Source organism: Heptranchias perlo, chromosome 12, assembly GCF_035084215.1.
Source record: "Heptranchias perlo isolate sHepPer1 chromosome 12, sHepPer1.hap1, whole genome shotgun sequence".
NCBI lineage: Eukaryota > Metazoa > Chordata > Chondrichthyes > Hexanchiformes > Hexanchidae > Heptranchias > Heptranchias perlo.
The window spans coordinates 53,973,534-53,996,050 of NC_090336.1; the positions used below are offsets into that span (position 1 = coordinate 53,973,534).

General features: G+C 40.0%; 1 protein-coding gene across 5 annotated transcripts in view; it reads left to right on the plus strand.

Annotated features, from left to right (window-relative positions):
* The window catches only part of tpcn2 (two pore segment channel 2), a 54,720-nt gene that overhangs the window by 30,577 nt on the left and 1,626 nt on the right, over positions 1–22,517 (plus strand). For all 5 annotated transcript variants that reach the window (XM_067994127.1, XM_067994130.1, XM_067994126.1 and 2 more), the window contains 14 exons: positions 4,119–4,222; positions 6,032–6,116; positions 6,904–6,990; positions 7,869–7,988; positions 9,919–9,978; positions 10,108–10,236; positions 10,913–10,962; positions 12,204–12,303; positions 13,115–13,186; positions 14,242–14,324; positions 15,368–15,461; positions 15,668–15,750; positions 19,651–19,732; positions 20,339–20,427. In XM_067994127.1, the coding sequence (XP_067850228.1) occupies positions 4,119–4,222; positions 6,032–6,116; positions 6,904–6,990; positions 7,869–7,988; positions 9,919–9,978; positions 10,108–10,236; positions 10,913–10,962; positions 12,204–12,303; positions 13,115–13,186; positions 14,242–14,324; positions 15,368–15,461; positions 15,668–15,750; positions 19,651–19,732; positions 20,339–20,427 (1,238 nt within the window). The remainder of the gene's footprint in view (positions 1–4,118; positions 4,223–6,031; positions 6,117–6,903; positions 6,991–7,868; positions 7,989–9,918; positions 9,979–10,107; positions 10,237–10,912; positions 10,963–12,203; positions 12,304–13,114; positions 13,187–14,241; positions 14,325–15,367; positions 15,462–15,667; positions 15,751–19,650; positions 19,733–20,338; positions 20,428–22,517) is intronic.

Consider the following 22,517-nt stretch of genomic DNA (forward strand, 5'->3'; position numbering starts at 1 on the left):
AAAAGACATCTTCCAAATCAAGACAAAAGTACAAAATTTTCTCTCCGGATGCATTCATCTAACAATGTTGTGCAAATCTGATAAATAAAGTACCTGTCACAGTTGCTTTGTGATACAGTCTACTGCACTAACAAATTTTGTATTTCTAATTTTGAATTTAGCAATGTGGGAATGTAAAAAATAATTATCATCTGAATTAAGAATAGATTGTGTTCCACTCTCCGTGCTGAACAAATCCAACGTTCTCCTGCAGGCATGTAGCCCCTTCAGGTTGGGGTGGGGTGGGGGGTGGTCTGGATGTGTCTCACTGCCTTTTAGTTGAGTACTGCCTCTATATAAATATCAGATACTGGGGTTTGAAGTGTGATTTGCCTCATGGAATTTAGCTCTTGTGTCCACGTTTGGACCAAGGCTGTTAGGTTTGGTGCCATGTTTTCCTAGCAGAATCCAAACTGAGCATCGGTGAGTTAAGTGCTGCTTGATAGCACTGTTGACGACTCCTTCATCACTTTACCTGTACTTGAGCATTCTCTTTGGCAAGTTCTCAAAAGAGAATGTTACATGGTAAATCCAATGAGGAAGAGCCATTTGGCTCAGCAAACCTATTGTTTCTGCAGATCGTATACAATCTAAGTGACACTACTCCACCTTAACATGAGGGGAAATTTCTGCAGAAATATTGCTTGTTTCTTAAAAGTATTAAAGATAAGAAAATCAAAGCATGAAACAAGAAAATGGAAGATACTTAGTGCGCCAACAATTTAAAAACAACTAGGGATCTCTTTCAGTGCACGCAGCCAACAGAATGGGGTGAAAGCTTCCAGCAGGACTCATCTCTAAAAGGCAAAAAAAAACTACTGGAAATCAAACAAACAGAAAATTCTAGATATATTCAGGTCAGGCAGTATCTGGAGAAGGAAATCTCATGGCTTGCCTTGGCTCCATGTGTCTGACATAAAGCTGAATGGAATAGAGATGAAAACTGGTGAGTCTGCAAAGGAATATAGGCAAGTTAAGTGAGTGGATGAGAAGGTGGCAGATGGAGTATAATATGGGGAAATGTGAAATTATCCACTTTGGTAGGAAGAAGGAAAAGCAGAATATTTTTTTTAAAAGGTGAGAAACTTTGTATGTTGGTATTCAGAGGGATTTGGGTATCCTTGTACACTAATCACAGTTAACATGCAGGCACAGCAAGCAATAGGAAGGCAAATTGTATGTTGGCCTTTATGGCAAGGGGATTGGAGTGTAAGAGTAAGGAGGTCTTGCTGCAGTTATAAAGGGCTCTGGTGCGACCACAACTGGAGTACTGTGTATAGTTTTGGTCTCCTCACCTAAGGAAGGATATACATGCCTTGGAGGGGGTGTAATGAAGTTTCACTAGATTGAATCCTGGGATGAGAGCGTTCTCCTCTGAGGAGAGATTGAGTAGAATGGGCCTATATTCTCAAGTTTTAGAATGAGGTGATCTCATCGAAAGGAATAACATTTTTAGTGGGCTTGATGGGATAGATGCTGAGACTGTTTTCTTTAGCTGGAGAGTCTAGAACTAGGGGTCATATTCTCAAGATAAGGGATCGGCCACTTAGGACTTGGATGAGGAGGAATTTCTTCACTCAGAGGGTTGAGAATCTTTGGAATGAGAGCTCAGTTGCTGAATATAGTCAAGACTGAGATCGATTAGATTTTTGGACACTCGGGGAATCAAGAGATATGGGGAAAGTGGAGTTGAAGTAGATCAGTCGTGATCTTAGTGAATGGCGGGGCCCCCTCGAGGGTGCGAGTTGGCTATGATAGATTGGGGGACTTTACTAAAAGGGATGACTGTGGACAGGCAATGGCTAATATTTAAAGAATGTGTGCAGGAATTACAACAATTATTCATTCCTGTCTGGTGCAAAAATAAAACAGGAAAGATGGCGCAACCATGGCTTACAAAAGAAATTAGGGATAGTATTAGATCCAAAGAGGAGACATATAAAATTGCCAGAAAAAGCAGCAAGCCTGAGGATTGGGAGCAGTTCAGAATTCAGCAAAGGAGGACAAAGAGATTGAGGGGAAAAATAGAGTATGAGAGTAAACTAGCAGGGAACATAAAAACTGACTGACTGTAAAAGCTTCTATAAATATCTCAAGAGAAAACGATTAGTGAAGACAAATGTAGGTCCCTTACAGTCAGAAATGGGGGAAATTCTAATGGGGAACAAAGAAATGGCAGAACAATTAAACACATACTTTGGTTCTCTTCATAAAGGAGGACACAAATAACTTCCCAGAAATGTTAGGGAACCAAGGGTCCAGTGAGAGGGAGGAATTGAAGGAAACCAGTATTAGTAAAAAAAAAGTGCTAGGGAAATTAATGGGGCTAAAGGCTGACAAATCCCCAGGGCCTGATGATCTACATCCCAGAGTACTAAAAGAAGTGGCCCTGGAAATAGTGGATTCATTGGTGATCATCTTCCAAAATTCTATAGACTCTGGAACAATTCCTACAGATTGGAGGGTGGCAAATGTAACCCCACTATTTATTTAAAAAAGGAGGGAGAGAAAAAACTTGGAATTACAGACCAGTTAGCCTAACATCAGTAGTGGGGAAAACGCTAGAGTCTATTATATAAGATGTGATAACAGAACACTTGGAAGGCATTAATGGGATTGGACAAAGTCAGCATGGGTTTATGAAAGGGCAGTCATGCTTAACAAATCTACTGGAGTTTTTTGAGGATGTAACTAGTAGAATAGATAGGGGAGAACCAGTGGATGTGGTGTATTTGGATTTTCAGAAGGCTTTTGGTAAGGTCCCACACAAGAGGTTAGTGTACAAAATTGAAGCACATGGGATTGGGGGGAAATATGGCATGGATTGAGAATTGGTTGACAGACAGGAAACAGAGTAGGAATAAACTGGTCTTTTTTTCCGGGTGGCAGGCAGTGACTAGTGGAGTACCGCAGGGATCGGTGCTTGGGCCCCAGTTATTTACAATATATATCAATGATTTGGATGAGGGAACTAAATGTAACATTTCCAAGTTTGCAGATGACACAAAGCTGGGATGGAATGTGAGCTGTGAGGAGAATGCAAAGAGGCTCCAATGTAATTTAGACAAGTTGGGTGAGTGGGCAAGAACATGGCAGATGCAGTATAACGTGGATAAATGTGAGGTTATCCACTTTGGTTGTAAAAACAGAAAGGCAGATTATTATGTGAATGGTGATAGATTGGGAAAAGGAGAGGTGCAACAAGACCTGGGTGTCCTTGTACACCAGTCGCTGAAAGTGAGCACTCAGGTGCAGCAAGCGGTTAGGAAGGCGAATGGTATGTTGGCCTTCATTGCAAGAGGATTTGAGTACAGGAGCAGGGATGTCTTACTGCAGTTGTACAGGGCCTTGGTGAGACCACATCTGGAGTATTGTTTGCAGTTTTGGTCTCCTTATCTGAGGCAGGATGTCCTTGCCATGGAGGGAGTGCAACAAAAGTTTACCACACTGATTCCTGGGATGACAGGACTGACGTATGAGGAGAGATTAGGTCGACTAGGCCTATATTCACTAGAGTTTAGAAGAATGAGGTGTGATCTCATCAAAACAACATCTAAAATTCTAACGGGTCTAGACAGACTAGATGCAGGGAGGATGTTCCTGATGAATGGGGAATCCATAACCAGGGGTCACAGTCTCTGGATATGGGGTATGCCATTTAGAACAGAGATGAGGAGAAATTTCTTCACTCAGAGGGTGGTGAACCTGTGGAATTCTCTACCACAGAAGGCAGTGGAGGCCAAGTCATTAGATGTATTCAAGAAGGAGATAGATATATTTCTTAATGCTAAAGGGATCAAGGGATATGGGAAAAGCAGGAACAGGGTACTGAATTAGACGATCAGCCATGATCATTTTAAATGGCGGAGCAGGCCCGATGGGCTGAATGGCCTACTCTTGCACCTATTTTCTATGTTTCTACGTTTCTACTCCTGCTGCCATTTCTTATTTTTGTGGAACTAAGCTTGAAGTGGAGGAACTTTTAAGGGAAAGTAGTAGAACAGATTCTCCACCCAGCATTTTCTACTCTAGACTTTATGTAAATATATAAAAAGTACAGTACTTTATTTCATTTTCAGAGTTCAATTCAGACATCTATCATTCGAAGATGCTTGGGAATTCGAGCTGCATTTGAGGTGTTATGTTGTGAGCGTCCAACCAAAGCTGGAAGAACTGGTTCTATGTAAGATTATCATTATCAGTAAATTCTTTGTTCAAGGGATTATTTAAAATCATTGTGTTTGTAGAGCTCGCAAGGGAACATGTTCAAAACATATCCCATGATGTTTGAAATATTCCATTGTCAAAAGGATTTTAATTGGTTTTCTAAATAGTATGCACTACATACGTTTCATGATATGGATGTTGACTTGTAGGTAACTGTGAATATTACAATTTTTGACTAATTGGAGAAACCTGGACGTTACATAACTAACATAATCTGATCTGCTTTTGATAAAGTTTAGAGGGGTTGTAGGGCTGGAGAATGTTAGTGATGGGGAGAGTTGAGTTCATGATAGAATTTAAGCAAAGATCTTTGGCTCAGTGTGCCTGAGAGGGTAGACTAGGGTAATGCAGTAGATGTAATACTTGGATTTTCAAAAGGCCTTGGACACGAGTCTACCATGCGGTGCCTTATTGAAGGTCAGAGCACGTGGAGTTGGGACAAGTAGTAGAATGGGTAGCAGGGCTGGCTACAAAACATAGGGGTTAAAGGAAGTTATTCAGACTGGCAAAAGGTGGGAAGTGGTGTTCCACCAGTATCTGTGCTGGGACCTCTTTTTTCACCATTTACATCAACGATTTGGACTCAACGGAAGTACAATTTCAAAATTTGCAAATGACACCAAATTGTGTGTGTGTGGGGGTGGGTGTAGATAATACTGAGGAGCACTGACAAAATACAGGAAGACATAAATAAACTTGCAGAATGGGTGTGTAATTGGCAAATGAATTTCAATATAGATAAATGTGAGGTGGTACATTTTGGTAGGAAGAAGGAGGCCACATACTTCTTGGAAAATGAGAGTCTAAATGGGGTAGAGGAGCAGGGGGTACAGATACACAAATCACAAAGTAGTGACACGTGTTAATAAAGCAAACAAAGCACTGGGGTTTGTTTCTAGAGGGATAGAAATGAAAAGCAGAGAAATTACAATAAACTTGTTTCAAACCTTTGTTAGGCCATACTTGGAGTACTGTGAACATTTCTGTCAGGAAAGATTGAACAGGCTGGGGTTCCTTTCTCTAGAAAAGAGAAGACTGAGGGGTGACCTGATAAAGGTCTTAAGATAATGAAAGGGTTTGATAGGGTAGACATAGAAAAGATGTTTCCACTTGCAGGGGAGACTAGAACTAGGGGCCATAAATATAAGATAGTCACTAATCCAGTAGGGAACACGGGAGAAACTTTTACCCAGAGACCAGTTAGAATGTGGCACTTGCTACACAGGTAGTTGAGGCAACTAGCATAGACAAGGGAGAAAGGAATAGAAAGATAGGCTGAAAGGGTTAGATGAAGTAGGGAGGCAGGAGGCTCATGTGGAGCGTTAATACCAGCATGGACTTGTTGGGTCAAATATATTGTACATTGCATGTGAAAGATGAAAATTTTAAATTGGGAATGTAAATTGGGGGAAACCAGAAGTCTGTAGGTCAGGAAGGACTGATCTGCTAGGGGAGTGGGCCTTTTTTTGCAGGATAGGATATGGGCAGCAGAGTTTTGAATGAGATGAAGTTGGTGGAGGATGGGGGACACGGAGTATTGGAATGGTTGAGTCTGGAGTTGAAAAATACCTGAATGAGAGTTTCAGCAGATGGGGTTAGAGCCAGAGATGGGGATGTTGGAGATGAAAGCAGGCAGTCTCTGTGATGGAGAGGATATGGGGTTGGAAGCTCAGCATTTCTATGTTGTGGCAGGAATGGAAACTGATGTTAAAACCTATAATGCAATTATCAAATAGCCAATCTTTCTGTTTCTTTTTTAAATCAGTAGTGTGACTGTAAGCACCAACACTGTGCTGCAAGTCCTGCAGAAAGTGAAAATGTCTTCATTGCACAAGCAAGAAATTATTAAGGTGAACAAACTTTACTTTTGTAGAACTGAATTTTCTTTACTGGATGAGAAACTCCTGAAATAAGGAAGAGAAGCATTCAAATGAAATCCTATATATTTTTGAAGTGTTGTGCAAGATTATCTAAATGTTCTTGTTCTCACTTGAGGTTGAAATTTCAGTTTCACCTTGCTTTTGTTTTTCTCCTGTTCCACAACTGGGAAGGCTCGTTGGCAAACATGATATTTCAGTTATAACTGGAAAACATAGACTAGAAGGTCCCAGGCTCAATTCCTCTATCTTCTAAGTCAGCTGGTTGCATGAGGAAAGCTTTAAGGTGTTCAAGTTGGCCTCAGCAGCCCTGTGTTTGGAGAAGAAAATTGGTCAGGATTTTGGCTCTTGATCACTGTTGACTAACCCTTGCTGGAAGTATGCATGTTGGGTGACGACGAGTTATATCATGAAGCAGTACTTTTTTTATGGGGTGGGGGGAGGGCGGCTGGGGTAATTTGAAGAAAACTTGACGCTGGCTTCAACCACAGTCCCAGGAACTCGATGTTTGCCTGAGAATTGATTAAATTTGCTCTCAAAAGAATGACTGGTGTATAGTAGCGATGAACAGCTGTCTGTCACCATTAGAGAGGCTTTTAATTACAGGTGTTCAGTGGATATGGAATGCTAGAATCCCAAAATAATTCTGCTCTTTAAAATCTCTTTAGGCAATTGAAATGTGTTGCAAAATTTTCCAAGTTTACGAACAGTACTTAATTGCCATCAAAACTGAGCATATTATTTCTTTTGCTTTTTGCAGCAAGCAAAGGCATTTACTCATGACTGTGTTACAGTAGAGCAATTTCGAGCCCTCTTTGATGAATTGCAGAAGGAGAGAATGAAAGAGGTATGTGAACAAATGGAATTTAAATAAATCTGTTTGCATGCTTAGGTTTCGGACTGCTTTCAGTGCCTGGGCTTGGAATCCTGATATAATTGACCATTAGTATGAAGTCTATATCAGTGTATTCATGTGTTTAATGAGCCTGTTTGTGCCATCTTTTCTGATTATAGGTGACCAAGAAACACAGTCCAGTAAAATGTTGGCACTTAATTGGTTGTCCTAGTACTGTGATTGATTAAGACAAATTTCCTAGGATGCCTTCTTTGAAGTGATCTTCATCTTCCCTTTTATATGCTGCCATAAAAATAGCTCACAATCTCCAACTTCTCCAGTGAATTGATAATTTTCAGGAGTGGAGTTGGTAATTGCTCTAAGATGAGCTTGGAGAGTTAGGGAATAGAATCATAGAATTTTATAATGGAGGAGGAGCCATTTGGCCGATCGTGCCTATGCTGATTCTCAAATCCTGAGAATAAAAAAAAATGACCCAACTCATAAGTTGTTTATGGGATGTAAACATGTAAATTTGTGTAGTCACAGCAACCAAATGTAATGTAGGATTATTTTGATGTATCTGTTTTATAGTGTCCTGTGAATGTAATTTGATTTTAAATAGAAGCATCTTTATTAACCTATTACTTAAAGGTGGTTTCACCTGTCTTTTTAATGACTTCTGAGAAAATGTATGGGTATTGAATGAATATAATGAAATTGCTCTGATTTTAAGTGCTTTTGTTTTTTTTTTGAAGCATTGCAAGGTGACTTAATATTCAGGACTATAAATTAAGTAAATACCTCAAGATTTTGAAAAAAAAATTGTAAAATTCAAGCTTGGGTAGAAAGGAAAAACCAAGAAATATGTAAAATGTATCTCCTTTCAGTACCCACCAAAGCCAGTATATCGATCATCATTCCTACAAAAGCTCCAGATTGTGTTCAGCCACCGCTTCGCTGATTATGTTGGGAACCTAATAGTTGCGGTGCACTTGACTTGCATTTTTGTAAGTAAGCCAACTTTTCTTGTGGGAAAGGCTTTTATGTAGGGTATCTGAAATGGAAAGTGTGCTAGGCATTTAACAAATGTCATTTATCAGGATGACCAGATAAGCAAGAAGTCCTGGCCGGTGTTTATCCCTCAACCAATATCACTGAAAACAATATATCTGGTCATCTATCTTATTGTTGTTTGTGGGGCCTTGCTGTGCACAAATTGATTTCTGTATTTCTCTCAATGTCGTAACAAAGTCAGAGTTTCCATGGGCATGGGTTAGGTGGGTGCCAGATATGTGTCCTTGGTGGCGCTTGCACCTGCTTGCCCAATGCTAATGAGGTGCCCTGTAAACTCCGGTGGGGTCAGCGCTGGAGGGCATATCAGAATCATGACCCAAGGAATTTCGGGACCACGGTCTCTGCCGGTACATACGTAAGCACTGCTTATGCAGCTCCATCCAACCTCATACATAAAAAATGAAAACTGATGAGCGTCCAGCAATTATACATTGGGCCTGAATTTGCTGGAATGGCATGTTTGATGGTGCACACTGTTATTTGGACTCCTCAGCTCTCCGTCCATATCAATTTATATATTATGTCATAACTTGCTTGAACGTCGATCCATCTAAGGTGTAGTGAGGTCAATGGCGACTTAGTGATCATTGAATACAGGAGTTGGGATGTCTTGTTGAAGTTGTACAAGACATTAGTAAGGCCACACTTGGAATACTGTGTACAGTTCTGGTCACCCTACTATAGAAAGGATATTATTAAACTAGAAAGAGTGCAGAAAAGATTTACTAGGATGCTACCGGGACTTGATGGTTAGACTGGGACTTTTTTCCCTGGAGAGTAGGAGGTTAAGGGGTGATCTTATAGAAGTCTATAAAATAATGAGGGGCATAGATAAGGTAGATTGTCAAAATCTTTTCCCAAAGGTAGGGGAGCCTATAACGAGGGGACATAGATTTAAGGTGAGAGGGGAGAGATACAAAAGGGTCCAGAGGGGCAATTTTTTCACTCAAAGGGTGGTGAGTGTCTGGAACGAGCTGCCAGAGGCAGTAGTAGAGGCGGGTACAATTTTGTCTTTTAAAAAGCATTTGGACAGTTACATGGGTAAGATGGGTATAGAGGGATATGGGCCAAGTGCAGGCAATTGGGACTAGCTAAATGGTATAAACTGGGCGACATGGACATGTTGGGCCGAAGGGCCTGTTTCCATGTTGTAAACTTCTATGATTCTATGATAAAAGCTGGTGTCCTAAGCTGCTCATGGTACCTTACTTGCTGGTAAAAGGAAGAACTGTAAAAAGCAAAGATTGGAGTTCAGAAATCGAAGTGTAGTCTCTAATTCTGCATCACAAATTATCTTAACGAATCATGTGAAGGAAATTTGAGCAATCTTTGCCAGGTCAGTGGCGTGAAGTGGTGCGAAATGTTTGTATGTTCTGAAAGCTGTGGATGAAAACTGGCTCCCATCAGGATTCAAAGGCTTTGTAAATTTTTCAATTTCCACACATTCTTGTATGTCATTTTGGAGCTTAACTGCCAAAACTTTTTAAAACCAAGTACTTTATCTGTGTTACATGTGGGCAGTCAAGACCCTGTGTCATTTTGTAGGGGAGTCCGGGCAATGGTGGAGGTGGGGGTAATTGAAACAGGGTGTGCAGATGTAATTCAGTCCATATTCTTACTTTGCCATTATGAATTTGTATGCCTACATTTATAATGGAAACTGCCGATGGGAACTTGTCACGCTGTAATTTCATCCTCCTGTCAATGGTGCTTCAGTGCCCCTACTGGGTGATGGGTGCAACTACAATGTGACTCGTCTTCATGCATCGGAATTTCTAATGGAAGATGGTGACAAAGTGTGAGTAATGCAAGATCTTTAATATGTTAATGGATGTAATTTTAATTGTTTCAATATTTTAACAGGTTGCCCTGGTACTTGATGCAGAGAAACCCATTTCTGAACGTGATGGGTTCTTTTTTGGGGTAAGTCTAGTTTTGCTTTTAAGAAATCCATTTGCTTTTTGGAAAACAAGCAGTTCCTGTTTTTATTTCATTTTTTTTTAATGGCCATATTGATGGAAACTTTTTTGCTCTTCATCTTGGATTTTCCAGGTTGTGAATGGTTCCTTTGTCCTCTACTACCTATTGGAAATGGCATTGAAAATCTTTGCTTTAGGAATTAAGGGTTATTGTTCATACAAAAGCAATCTATTTGATGGGCTGCTAACTCTAATACTACTGGTAAGTCTACTAATTTTTTTCTTAATAGATAATATTTCCCTGTAGTAGTCAAAATGTATTCATTGTCCTGTTCTTTTTGGCTGTCAATGGACATAAACTTTAAACTTGTGACCTTATCGCTAGTAGTTAATTTACATTAACAGATTAAGATTATGTGACACTTTCACTAGTTTGAAGACTGAGTCTATTTTATGCTAATAGCAGGTTTGGTCCAGATGTTTTGCCTGCGTTATACTGGCTATACTTCATCTACTTAAGAGCAGCAATTTGATTTTCTTTAACAAATGATCACAGCAGTTTGCTGAGCAGCATGAAAGTCAAGTTCTGAATACTTGGGAGCAAAATTTGCATCTGCTAATGATGCAGTAATGGATCATTTGCACTGCTAGCCATGCTGATGAATTTAAAAAGTGTTACTTTGGAATGCATGATACTGAAATAATGGTGTTAGTCACTGCTCCTTCATGTCTCTCTCTTTTTAATGCTTTCTCTGGCTGAGATGGACTAAAGAACTGATCTGGTTGTTTGAAGCATAAGTTATACTGCTCCGTTTGCTATCCAGAGTTACTTGAAAGAGGCCTGGTGTGACTAGGCCAACTGGAAGTATGATTATAACACAATAGGATGAATACCAATGATTTTTGTGAGCAGAAACTGATTTTTAAAAACTTTTTAGGTTCTGCAACTATCATCTCTTGTACAGTATGGCTTCCCTCATCCAGGATGGTATGTTTTTGATCCTGATATATTTTCACCTTGTAAATTAGTTTTGTCCTGTCCTAATTAAAGTAAGAAACTTAGTATAACATTTCAGAAGATGTACATAACTTGCAATCTCTACTTTCAAATCATTTCCTGCACACTTACTTATCCTTCTAACAGACTGTGTTGAGCATAATTTTAGAAAAGGGAGCTCTTGCTGTTATAGTTTTATTGTACTTGTCAAATTTGAAGAAATTCTCCAGAAGATTAAATATTGGCTATTTTTAATACTGTGGGAAATTAGTTTTTTGTTAAATGCATTGGTGTCTTCTCATTTTTTTAAAAAAAAAGTTCAGTATTAGATTTTTGAAGTTGAATTATAGAATGTTAAATGTCTGTTTTGGCATCTTCATCTTAAAGACCAAACCATTTTTGAATTTTAAAATGCTGTTAGTTACCGAATGTTATCTTTAAATTGTATCCATTCGTGTTAAGTTCTTGCAAACGCCTGCACATCAGGTTGTTTTCTTCTAGAATACTCAAAAGAAATAACATGTTGCCAAAAAACAAAATTGGGAACTTTGACATCGACAGTTTTGTGGTCAGTAGGTTTCCTGCTAGGATTATTGAAATGTGAAGTCTTTGGTCTTGAATTATGTTGTCCAATTTGTTAATTTATCTTAATGAACACTGACAAAGTGGCCTAAACCTGTTTTTGGACTAGTGTTAAATGCTGAATGTCAGTGGGACACATTCTTTTACATTTTGATTCAAAGCCTCCACTTCAATCTTTGTATCAGCACTTTCCATGTTGCAAGATGGAACGGGAGCATTGGTCATATTTTTGTTGTTTTAACTCATTTCTCACTTGTGCTGGGTTCTTGCAAGACAACAGAAAAACAAGATTTCTCACTTTAATTGGTTTCCGTTAAGAGATTGGGGAGTAAGGTGGTTGCAGTTAGTATTCTGCATTAAAGTTACTTCTGCCTCTTTCCTTCTCCCCATACAATCCATTTTGGTCTTGTAACTGTCTTTTCATCTGAGTTTTTAAAAAGGTGTCTTGTATGAGGTAGTACTTTTGGAAATAGCAATTTCCAAGGAAACTTTCGATACTCCATCACCCTGAAGATTATTATGGGAGTCATTGGCGAGTAAATATGCCCAAGTACATGTCTGTCTTGTCAGCAACCGCAAACCAAAACAAATAAGGAAGTTTGTGTCTGAAGTAATTTTGGAATTCTTTCTTCATATCTGACTCACTGCAGGAATCCGGATTTGCATGGATTGCTTTCCCTTTGGGAAACCGTTCGGATGGCGAATATGCTCATTGTTTTCCGATTCCTTCGGATAATTCCCAATATCAAGGTGATTTTTGGATCAAAATATTCTCTTGAATCACTGTTGCATGAAGTATTTTTGTAGAAGGAATTTCTGAAAATAAGATACACATGCTGGAACATTTTAAACCTTTGTAAGAACATAATTTCATGAGTTCTAATTGAATTTTCATTCATATTTATGTACTGTGTATACACTTTTTGGACCAGTAAATGCATATTCTGTTGAAATGATGCACCTACTTGGAGAAATTTAAGTGGAGTAGTAGTTAAGTAATTTTCTGTAGTGCCTAAACTCTTAAATTTGTCACTTTTTCAGTTGCAGAGCTTCTGTGTCCCCTTGCAATCTAGCAGATTGTATTGATGTAAATAAATTCTGGTGACTTGGACTCCCTGTTGAACACATGTACAGCCCAGCTTTGTTCGTTGCCATATTGTTGTATAATATAAAATTCTATTTGATGTAAAAAGTTCACCAGGTTAATTAATATGCGAGGGCATCGGGATACTTCGACTCAAAACCCTTTTAGGAACCATTTGTCATTTCTTAAACAAAAAAACTAATACTGAGGCTCGGTGCTGTAGCCTTAGATTTGACTAGGAAACCTTGTCACTGGCATGCTGCCGTTTTCATGTATATGACTAGATCGTTCCACAACCTCCAATCAGTAGTGAAATAATTGAAGATGGTTGGTTCCTGAAGTATTGCAGACATGTGGGATATGAAACCTGAAGGATTTGCATAGTGCTTGTCTATTTATATAAAAAATAATCTTTAGTGGTGTGGAATGGTTTACGATGGGTATATATTTTATCCATTTACTGTTTGCATTTTCCAGTTGATGGCTTTAGTTGCTGGCAGTCTCTTCGATCTGATTAAGAATTTGCGAGCTTTTGCTGGAATTCTTGTGGTAAGTGGCCAAAATTTTTTCATAAACTGAGTAATGTTATCATTCATTTGTTTAGCAGGTAATGCATTTTATGTCTGCTGGAAAAGGACATGAGACACTAACAAAGTCAGGTTATGAAATACATTTTCCACTTCAGGAGTTTCTTCCATTTGAAGTTGAACCCTGATCGAGCTCAGATGCATGCTTGTGGTATGAATAAAGTTTAATTATGGAAATACAGGATGATGGCTGATAACAACTTCGGTTTGTTCTAGGTTTATTGTGGAATAGAGGTAAAAGGATCGTCTCTGCCCTGTACCTTTTTTTGCTTTTAAATGCTGTTTATCTGTAGTTTTTTTGTTTTTCATGGTTTTTGTCCATTATTTGACTGACCATTTCACTCCTGATTCATCTCCTGGGTTTGTCTTTTTTAGATCTATGTTCCGCTCCCCTCATTCTGACTGTATTAATACCTGTCCACACCCAAGATATTAAATGGCCCATTCTCTCTGCAGACGCAGCCTGACCTGCCAAGTGTTTCTAGCATTATCTGGTTTTGTTAGATTTCCAGCATCTGCAGTTTTTTTATTTTGCTTTTTGTCTCCAGTCAGCTTGGTTCAATTGGTTGATGGTTTGCCTGTGAGTTCAAGTCAAACTCTGGGACCCTACAAGGTTAATGAGCCTATAGCCAGAGGATACAAATTTTCAAAGAATAACTCCGTTCCCACCACATTCAAAATTAAAGGTAGTTGCATTGTCCAATACTTGGAGCGGTGAGAATAGAGAACCACTAAATAAATTGTGAAATTGCTCCACTCTCCATTTTAGAGGAGGTGTCATGCATCTGGGAGGACTGGGAGTTTATGCTTAGTGATGCCCAGTTGACTACCATTGTGAAAATAAATGCCCTGTATGATCAAATGCTGCACATTGTGTTGCCTTAACAGAATATAAACTAGAATAAACTTTTGATGATGGAGAAATTAACTTCTGATAATGACTATGTAGAATAACTTTTTACAACCTAGTTTGCTGCTTATTTTACTGATCGTGTACTGTTTTCTTCCCTGTTACAGGTTGCATACTATGTTTTTGCAATTGTTGGTATAGTGTTGTTTAAAGACAAAATACCTGCTCCCCATAACTCAACAAACTCGAGGCAAGTTTCAATCTGGGTGCAAATGATTTTTTTCTGGTGGTTATTTTTAAACTGGGAATTTGATTGTGCAGATAAGAAACTGAAATTGTACACTAGGTTACACCTTGTTTTTTCTAAAAAAAAAAATTATGGAACAACATTTTTATGCCAATTTTCTCCCCATCCCTCTTGAAAGCATTGACTGCATGATTGGCTCTGGCTGCCCTGATAGCTGGCACAAGTGGCCATTATTCATGGGGGTGTGTGTGACTATTTGATCATGGGGTACATTGCAGCTGAGCCTGATCCTAGCTTCATCCAGTGATCATACATGTGTACTCCCAGCTGAGCCTGATCCTAGCTTCATCCAGTGATCATACATGTGTACTCCCAGCTGAGGTCATAAAATAGCGATCTGGAACCCTCTCCAATTTCCCCTCCTTGCTCCAGAATGATGAGGCCAATTGTGATGCCCTTACTGTCACCTCAGCTGACTTAACATAGACCCATGAAGCTACCCTAGCTGAGCCATTGGGAGAGCAGCATTACGTGACTAAACTTACTTTCCGGGTACAGTCAACTTTTGGGGGCAGCAAGGGCTGACCTAACTGAACACCCTTTTTTCAAAAGCTTGCTCCCGCCTCCAAAAAAGAGGGGAAGGGAAGATGAAAGGCAGCAAGTTTTGTTTAACTTTTTTAAAAGTTAAGTTTTAAAATAAAAAAAAACATTAAAAATTTTCAGACTCCATTCAGGTGTAACTTGTGTGGACTTATAGGCCCCCTTTGGCCTACAAATAGTTATTTACAGCTTGAATGCCTTAGATTTTTTTAAAGTTTGGAGACTTTTTAAAATTTGCTGCTGTACCTTTTTGTAGTAATGCTTTTTTCCTTGTTGTCCTCCACCCTTGATACAAGATGCATGACTAATTGAAGCAACACAATGTACTCTGTCTTTCTTATTAATTCTAGATAAAATCCTCAATTAACCAGACATGTAAGTGATGGGTCGTACGGTGTATTCTAAAATTGAAGTTGATGGTATTTGTGCTTTCTTTGCTTTAACAGTCTGAATGTAAACATTTCACTAGAAAACATAACACTTCAGTGTGGCACCTATGAACAGCTGGATTATTGGCCCAACAACTTTGATGACTTTGCGGTAAGTTGTCTAGCATAACTCTATGCTAGAAATCGATCCAGAAATAAATAACTTGCTTGTACCTTGGCATTTAATGGCAACCTTGAGATGTTCAGAGTGGGAATAATGAAGCAAAGCCTGATGTTGATACGTGTACATCTCCTCCTAAAAAAATATGGACATGTGGAAGAATGGCTGTAATAATTTCAAGATTTTTTTTGTTGCAGGCTGCTTTGGTCACCCTGTGGAATCTAATGGTGGTAAACAACTGGCAGGTTTTCCTGGATGTCTTTTCAAGATACGCAAGTCCGTAAGTAGACTTTTTAATGTGTTTATTTGGTTGGTGTTAGAAAAAGTTTTTATCAGCAGTTCTGAGAAATGGAGTCTGACTTTCACTCTTGAGTGCCACCTAATCTTCAAAACATTTTAATGCTGAGTTGCAGACCAGTCTAAGGAAATGATACTTCCTTTTTGATTGTAGCTTTGCTAATTTTCAGCTCCTGGTGAAAGTGACTTTAAAAATGATTACTTGCATTCTCCTTGCCCTGTTGCCCCTCTTCTCTACTGTCCCATACTGTCCTTGGCTGTGTGTCTGTCATGTCCATTTTTGATTTTACTGTTTGTGATCTAACCATTTTTAATGTTAAAAAAACTTGACTCCTTTTCATTTTTTTTTTATTTGGAGGCGGGAGCAAGCTTTTTTAAAGAAAAAATTGGATGTTCAGTAATGTCAGCCCTTTCTGCCTCAAAAATTCAACCGTGCCCAGAGAGTAAGCTTAGTTGCAGTGCTAGGAGAAGTCAGAGCACTGGTGGTACTTGAATGCAGGTGTTAGAACACATTAGTGAGCTATTAGTTACCTCTGACTCCATTGACCCACCTTTTTGGTAATCCCTCCTTACCCTTGCCCAATAAAAATGTATCCATCTCCATCTTGAAAGCTCCAATTGTCCCAGCATCCACAGCCTTTAGAAGGAGATAGTAGAAATCTGGAACTAACTTTTTTTGTGTGTGGGGAAAAATGCCTTCTGATTTCTCGTGAATGGCCTGGCTGTAATTTTACAATTGTCTTTCTTTTCTCCCATCCCACCCCCACCTCACCCAAAATTTTTGATTTCCCCCACCAGAGGAAATGATTTCTCTTTATCTACCCTATTGAATCCTTTTTAACATTTTAAACACCTTGATCAAATCAGCCCTCAATCTCCTATACTCTGGAATACAAGCCAAGTTTATGCAACCTAGCCTCATAATTCAGCCCTCTAAACCCCAGTGTCATGGTCTGGGGAAAAGCAGTGATTGTGTTTGAGACAACAGTTGCTTTTAACTTTTTTTTAAAACCAGCATTGACCTAGAAATTGTGGGTTTAAAGTACAACATTTGAGGGGAAACAACTGGAGACCAAAGGCAACGGTGCAGAGAATCCATCTCCATGAGTTGAGTGCATGTCTCTCAAATCTAAAAGTTGTTATCATTGAAACATGAATAGCTGATTTATTTCTGAAGTTTGATAAACATGTTCTCCCAATAAAATCTGATTTTTTTGGGGGGGGGCTTAAACATACTGTAATTGGGACTGAAACAGTTGTCTGCATTGATGTATTTTAATTTTATATTTTGCTTCCACTTTTCCAGTTTTGCTTCCTTCCTCAGATAGGATTGCTGGACAATCCAGGAGATCACCAGAATCCATAAACCTCATTCCACCTTTCTCTTGCTGTAAAGCAGAATATTGTATTATCATGAAGCACCACCTAGTGGCTAAATTGAGAACTGAAAGGCATTGCAGTTGAAGAATGGCATTGGGTAGCAAACAGCCCTGGCTGATTTGTACGAGCAAACTGAATCTGACTTTATTTATTAGATTTAATTTTATCAGGTTAGAATTACTGGATTAATTGAATAATTACACTTAAGCTTGTTTTGACCAAGCTAAAAGCCTGAGGTACAAACATTTGGCTCTATTTTGTGTGTCTTAAGTTGGATAGTCCTATTTAAGGAATTGAGATTTTAATTTCATCAGACGATTAAGTTGTGATGAAAAAAATTATGCTGAAGTCTTTCAACATAATAACTTACCAGTGGTATATTTGGATAAGGCCATGCATAGGATGGGTAGTGTTTTGTCTGAGAAGAGCCTTGGGATGTTTAACTATGTTAAAGATGCTGTATAAGTGGAAGTTATTGCTGCATTCATCTCACTTTTCAATTTAAAAAAAAATTCATTCATGGGATTTGGGCATTGCTGGCAAGGCCAGCATTTATTGCCTTTTGAGAAGGTGGTGGTGAGCCGCCTTCTTGAACCGCTGCAGTCCGTGTGGTGAAGGTTCTCCCACAGTGCTGTTAGGAAGGGAGTTCCAGGATTTTGACCCAGTGACTATGAAGGAACGGCGATACATTTCCAAGTCGGGATGGTGTGTGACTTGGAGGGGAATGTGCAGGTGGTATTGTTCCCATGCGCCTGCTGCCCTTGTCCTCCGAGGTGGTAGAGGTCGCTGGTTTGGGAGGTGCTGTCAAAGAAGCCATGGCAAGCCGCTGCAGTGTATCCTGTGGATGGTACATGCAGCCACGGTGCGCCGATGTGGAGGGAGTGAATGTTTAGGGTGGTGGATGGGGTGCCAATCAAGCGGGCTGCTTTGTCTTGGATGGTGTCGAGCTTCTTGAGTGTTGTTGGAGCTGCACCCATCCAGGCAAGTGGAGAGTATTCCATCACACTCCTGACTTGTGCCTTGTAGATGGTGGAAAGCTTTTGGGAAGTCAGGAGATGAGTCACTCACCACAATACCCCGCCTCTGACCTGCTCTTGTAGCCACAGTTTATGTGGCTGGTCCAGTTAAGTTTCTGGTCAGTGGTGACGCCCTTGATAATGGTGGTAATACCGTTGAATGTCAAGGCGAGGTGTTAGACTCCCTCTTGTTGGAGATGGTCATTGCCTGGTGCAAATGTTACTTGCCACTTATCAGCCCAAGCCTGGATGTTGTCCAGGTCTTGCTACCCGTGGGCATGGACTGCTTCATTATCTGAGGGGTTACGTCTGGAACTGAACACTGCAAACATCCCCATTTCCTTTATGATGGAGGGAGGGTCATTGATGAAGATGGTTGCATCTAGGACACTGCCCTGAGGAACTCCTGCAGCAGTGTCCTGGGGCTGAGATGATTAGCCTCCAACAACCACTACCATCTTCCTTTGTGCTAGGTACGACTCCAGCCACTGGAGAGATTTCCCCCTGATTCCCATTGACTTCAATTTTCTAGGACTCCTTGGTGCCACACTCTGTCAAATGCTGCCTTGATGTCAAGGGCAGTCACTCTCATATCTCACCTCTGGAATTCAGCTCTTATATCAAAGGCTGTAATGAGGTCTAGAGCCGAGTGGTTCTGGTGGAACCCAAACTGAGCATTGGTGAGTAAGTGCCGCTTGATAGCACTGTCATCTCAGCCTTCCATCACTTTGCTGATGATTGAGAGTAGGCTGGATTGGATTTGTCCTGCTTTTTGTGGACAGGACGTACTTGGACGATTTTCCACTTTGTCAGATTGTTGCCAGTTGTAGCTGTACTGGAACAGCTTGGCTAGAGTGCCGTAGTGCCATGCAAAATATGAAATAGGCTTAAAATTGGGGGGAGCAAAACCTCTACACAATATTTACTCCTCTCCACTGGTACTGCTATGCTGTGTTGCACAATCTGAAGCCCTGTCAATTTGATGAGTCTGGAGGCTAAGTAGTAAAAGTAACCTCTGGCTGGTGAATTAATAACCAGGGATAAATTTCAGGTTAGCACATGGGAGGGGGTAGAATTTTTTTTTTCATGCAGGGGGGGGGTGTTATTGGGCTGTGCAATCATTTACCACAAGCAGCTATTGTAGCCAAGTCAATCGTGATATTTAAGAGGAAACTGAATTTAAAAACTTGATGAATATTAAAGGGTATGAGGAATGCATAAGGAAATTAAAAGCTCCAGTGGGGAACTAGCATTGGCATGGGTTGAATGGCCTCCTACCAATTTCTGTGGGATACCACATACTTTGTGGCTTCACCTGTCGTTGCCAAGAACCGATTTGCTGTGAAGAAACTCAATTTACTGATTAGTCTGTTTCAACTTTGAATGTGTTCGTTTTCTCTTCCCGTTTCCTCACATTGTTGCCTTTTAGGTTAAGATTTTTTTGCATGATATGTTTAAGTTCTAAATTAAGTCTTTGCATCTTGCAGGTGGTCCAAGCTCTATTTTGTAGCTTGGTGGCTGGTGTCCTCTGTCATTTGGGTTAACCTCTTTGTGGCTTTGATTCTTGAGGTAAGTGTGGGGGTTTAGCAATTCCGAGGAAAAAACTGCATACTACATAAACTTTTATTTGTTCACAAAGTGCCTCTTGTAGAGGATCAATTTTAACTTCCAGATTTTCAATTAAAAGCTAATTCTGCCCTGGAGTGCTGTGGAAATGAGTGCATGTCTTGGAATAAAGAACTAACTTCACAATTGTTCTTAGTTTATAGCCTGAGATTTTCAGTGCACATAAAGAAAATATCTTTTTCTTACAGCATGCCCAATGGGGCGGAGGGCATCACATATCCTTCCACACACTTTCTTGCCCTCTCTCCGACGCTCTCTCTCCCCCAATCCCTCTGCATGCGTCAGTACCAGAGGACAGTCTGATGCTTCCAGGCTTTGGCTAGTGCTGTTGTGAACTGGCTGCCAGGAGGATGCAAAAGCAGTCAGGGGTGACTCTCCTCCCCTATTGATACGCATGAGTGTGGGATGTCTGAAATTAGCTGAGTGTGGCATCAAACCTACGTTGTACTGATGTTCCAGCTCATTATACCCCCTGTGTAATGTTTAATGTGGTGCATTGATCTGGGGATGTTGCAACTGCTGTACATTTTTTATTTTGAATGAATATAGAACTTTATTCACAAATGGGATCGGAGCTACCATCCATCTTTCTCTGATCAGGAGTCTGAATACCAGATGAGTGTGCAGGATATGTTCAGGTGAGTGCTGATCCACTAACTTGTATGATGCACTGTAGTGGAAATGCTGTTTATACATTTGGTACCTTAAATATATGTAGAAAAGAAAACCAGTCCTCATCTTCCACTTGCATAGTTCGAGGTGTGCTAATCAATGTGCTAAAATGTGCCTTTTTAAAAAAAAATGCTTCATTCCTTATTCTTAACTGCATTGAATAACAATATTGAATCATTTTTGGGTACTGGACCTATTCTTAGTGACCTTGATGTGGCATCTGATCTTCATGTAGGGGAACAATTGGCAACAGTGGCCATTACATTAGATTCAAGTTGATCAGCCAAGTCAGTGATGCCATTGTAAAGGGCTAAATTTGCAAAGATGGTAGATGATTTGGATAAAGCTTACTGGGGGAGTTCTATTCGGTGGGGATGATTGCAGCACTGACACAAAGCAGTTTTAAATTTTATGGAAAGAAGCCATGTACGATCAAAAAAAGACTCTTGGTGAAACAAAACCAAAATGGTTAATTAGTCATGTTCTAAGACGGCTAGTGTAAATATTTTAACAGGTTTTAAGTGAATGAGAATAGAGATAGGTGTTGTATTCAGCTACGGGCAACAATATCTGAGATTGGCTAAAAGGGTAATGGAGAAGAGGTTGATGCATAGGTCAGGCAGTGATTTTTTTTAAAGCTGTTAGGAGTCAGAGGGCCATTTAAGGAATGCATGGGACTATTGAGTGAATCTGCAGGGCAGATTCAGATAGAGTGCCAATATGGCTGAGGTTGTAACTGGCTACTTTGCATCAGTCCATTACCAATAATGTAGCATACAGTTGATGCTAAAAGTGGATGTGGAAATGGTCCATTCTAGAATTGAAGCTCTTGTAGCAGACTGAGCTGATGGCCCTGATAGAGAGCTTCAAGAAATGGGGATTGTTCTGTGAGCCACTGGCTCATATATTTAGTTTCTAACTGAGGTCTCTGATTATGCCCATGGACTGGGGAGAGGCTCATGTGATGCCTACATTTTTAAAAAGGGCATTGGGCCACAACCAGGACAATATGGGCCCATTCGTGTCATTTCAGTTATAGCCAAGTTACTAGAAGAGATGGTTAGAGATGCACTGTATGATCACCTTGAAAGAACAGGGGCTGTTGGAAGCACCACAAGGTTTTTGGAAAAGGAGGTTCTAACTTGATGGAATGTTTTTGAAGGGGTAACCAAGTTAATGCCTGGTTGCTGTGTAATTAGACTTTCAAACAGCTTTTGAAGTAATGTACAAAAAAGCTACCAAGCGAGGTTGCATCTGGTGGGCAGGTATTGGGCTGGATAAAGATCAAGGGATATGGGGATCAGGCAGGAAAGTTGAGTTGAGGTCAAAGATCAGCCATGATATTGTATGGCTGAGCAGGCTCGAGGGGCCTGATGGCCTGCTCCTGCTCCTATTTCTTAGGTTAATTGGTTGCATTTGAGTGGACAGAAAATAGTTGATAGTTCTGTTTGTGGCTGGTCACTAGTGGCATTCTGCAGGGATCCATTTTAGGGCCTTCCTCCTTTTTTATAAATGATCCAGATGAAGGCATCGGAGGAATGATCTGCAAGCTTGTGGATGACACCAAGTTATGTGCAGTGTAAGGACTTTGGATGAAAGAAATATAAGTTTCAGGCAGATCTAGATGCAATGGGAAATGGGCCAGTGTCTGACAGGTGTTTTCATATAAGTGCAGCATGGTGCATTTGAGTGTGGGCAATTCCAATACACCATGCTCAAGGGGGTTAGTCATTGAAGATCTATGACCAGTGTCTCAAGGCTGCCACAAAAGTGAATAGGGTGTTGGAATGTATTGCTCAGACAATTAAATATAAAACTAAAAGTGCAATCCAATCTCTGTACAAGACCTCGGTCTGGCTGCATCTAGAATAGTGTTATGCTTTGCTCCCCTCATGGTGAGGATATAAATGCCCTAGAAAGGTTCAGAGGAGGGTCACTTGATTGATATCTAGTTTAAAGAGTCTTGGTTATCAGGACAGGCTTAGAGCTGGGGCTTCATACTTTGGACACGTGTAGACTTTGAGGTGATATGATTTGAGGACTTCAGAATAACAAA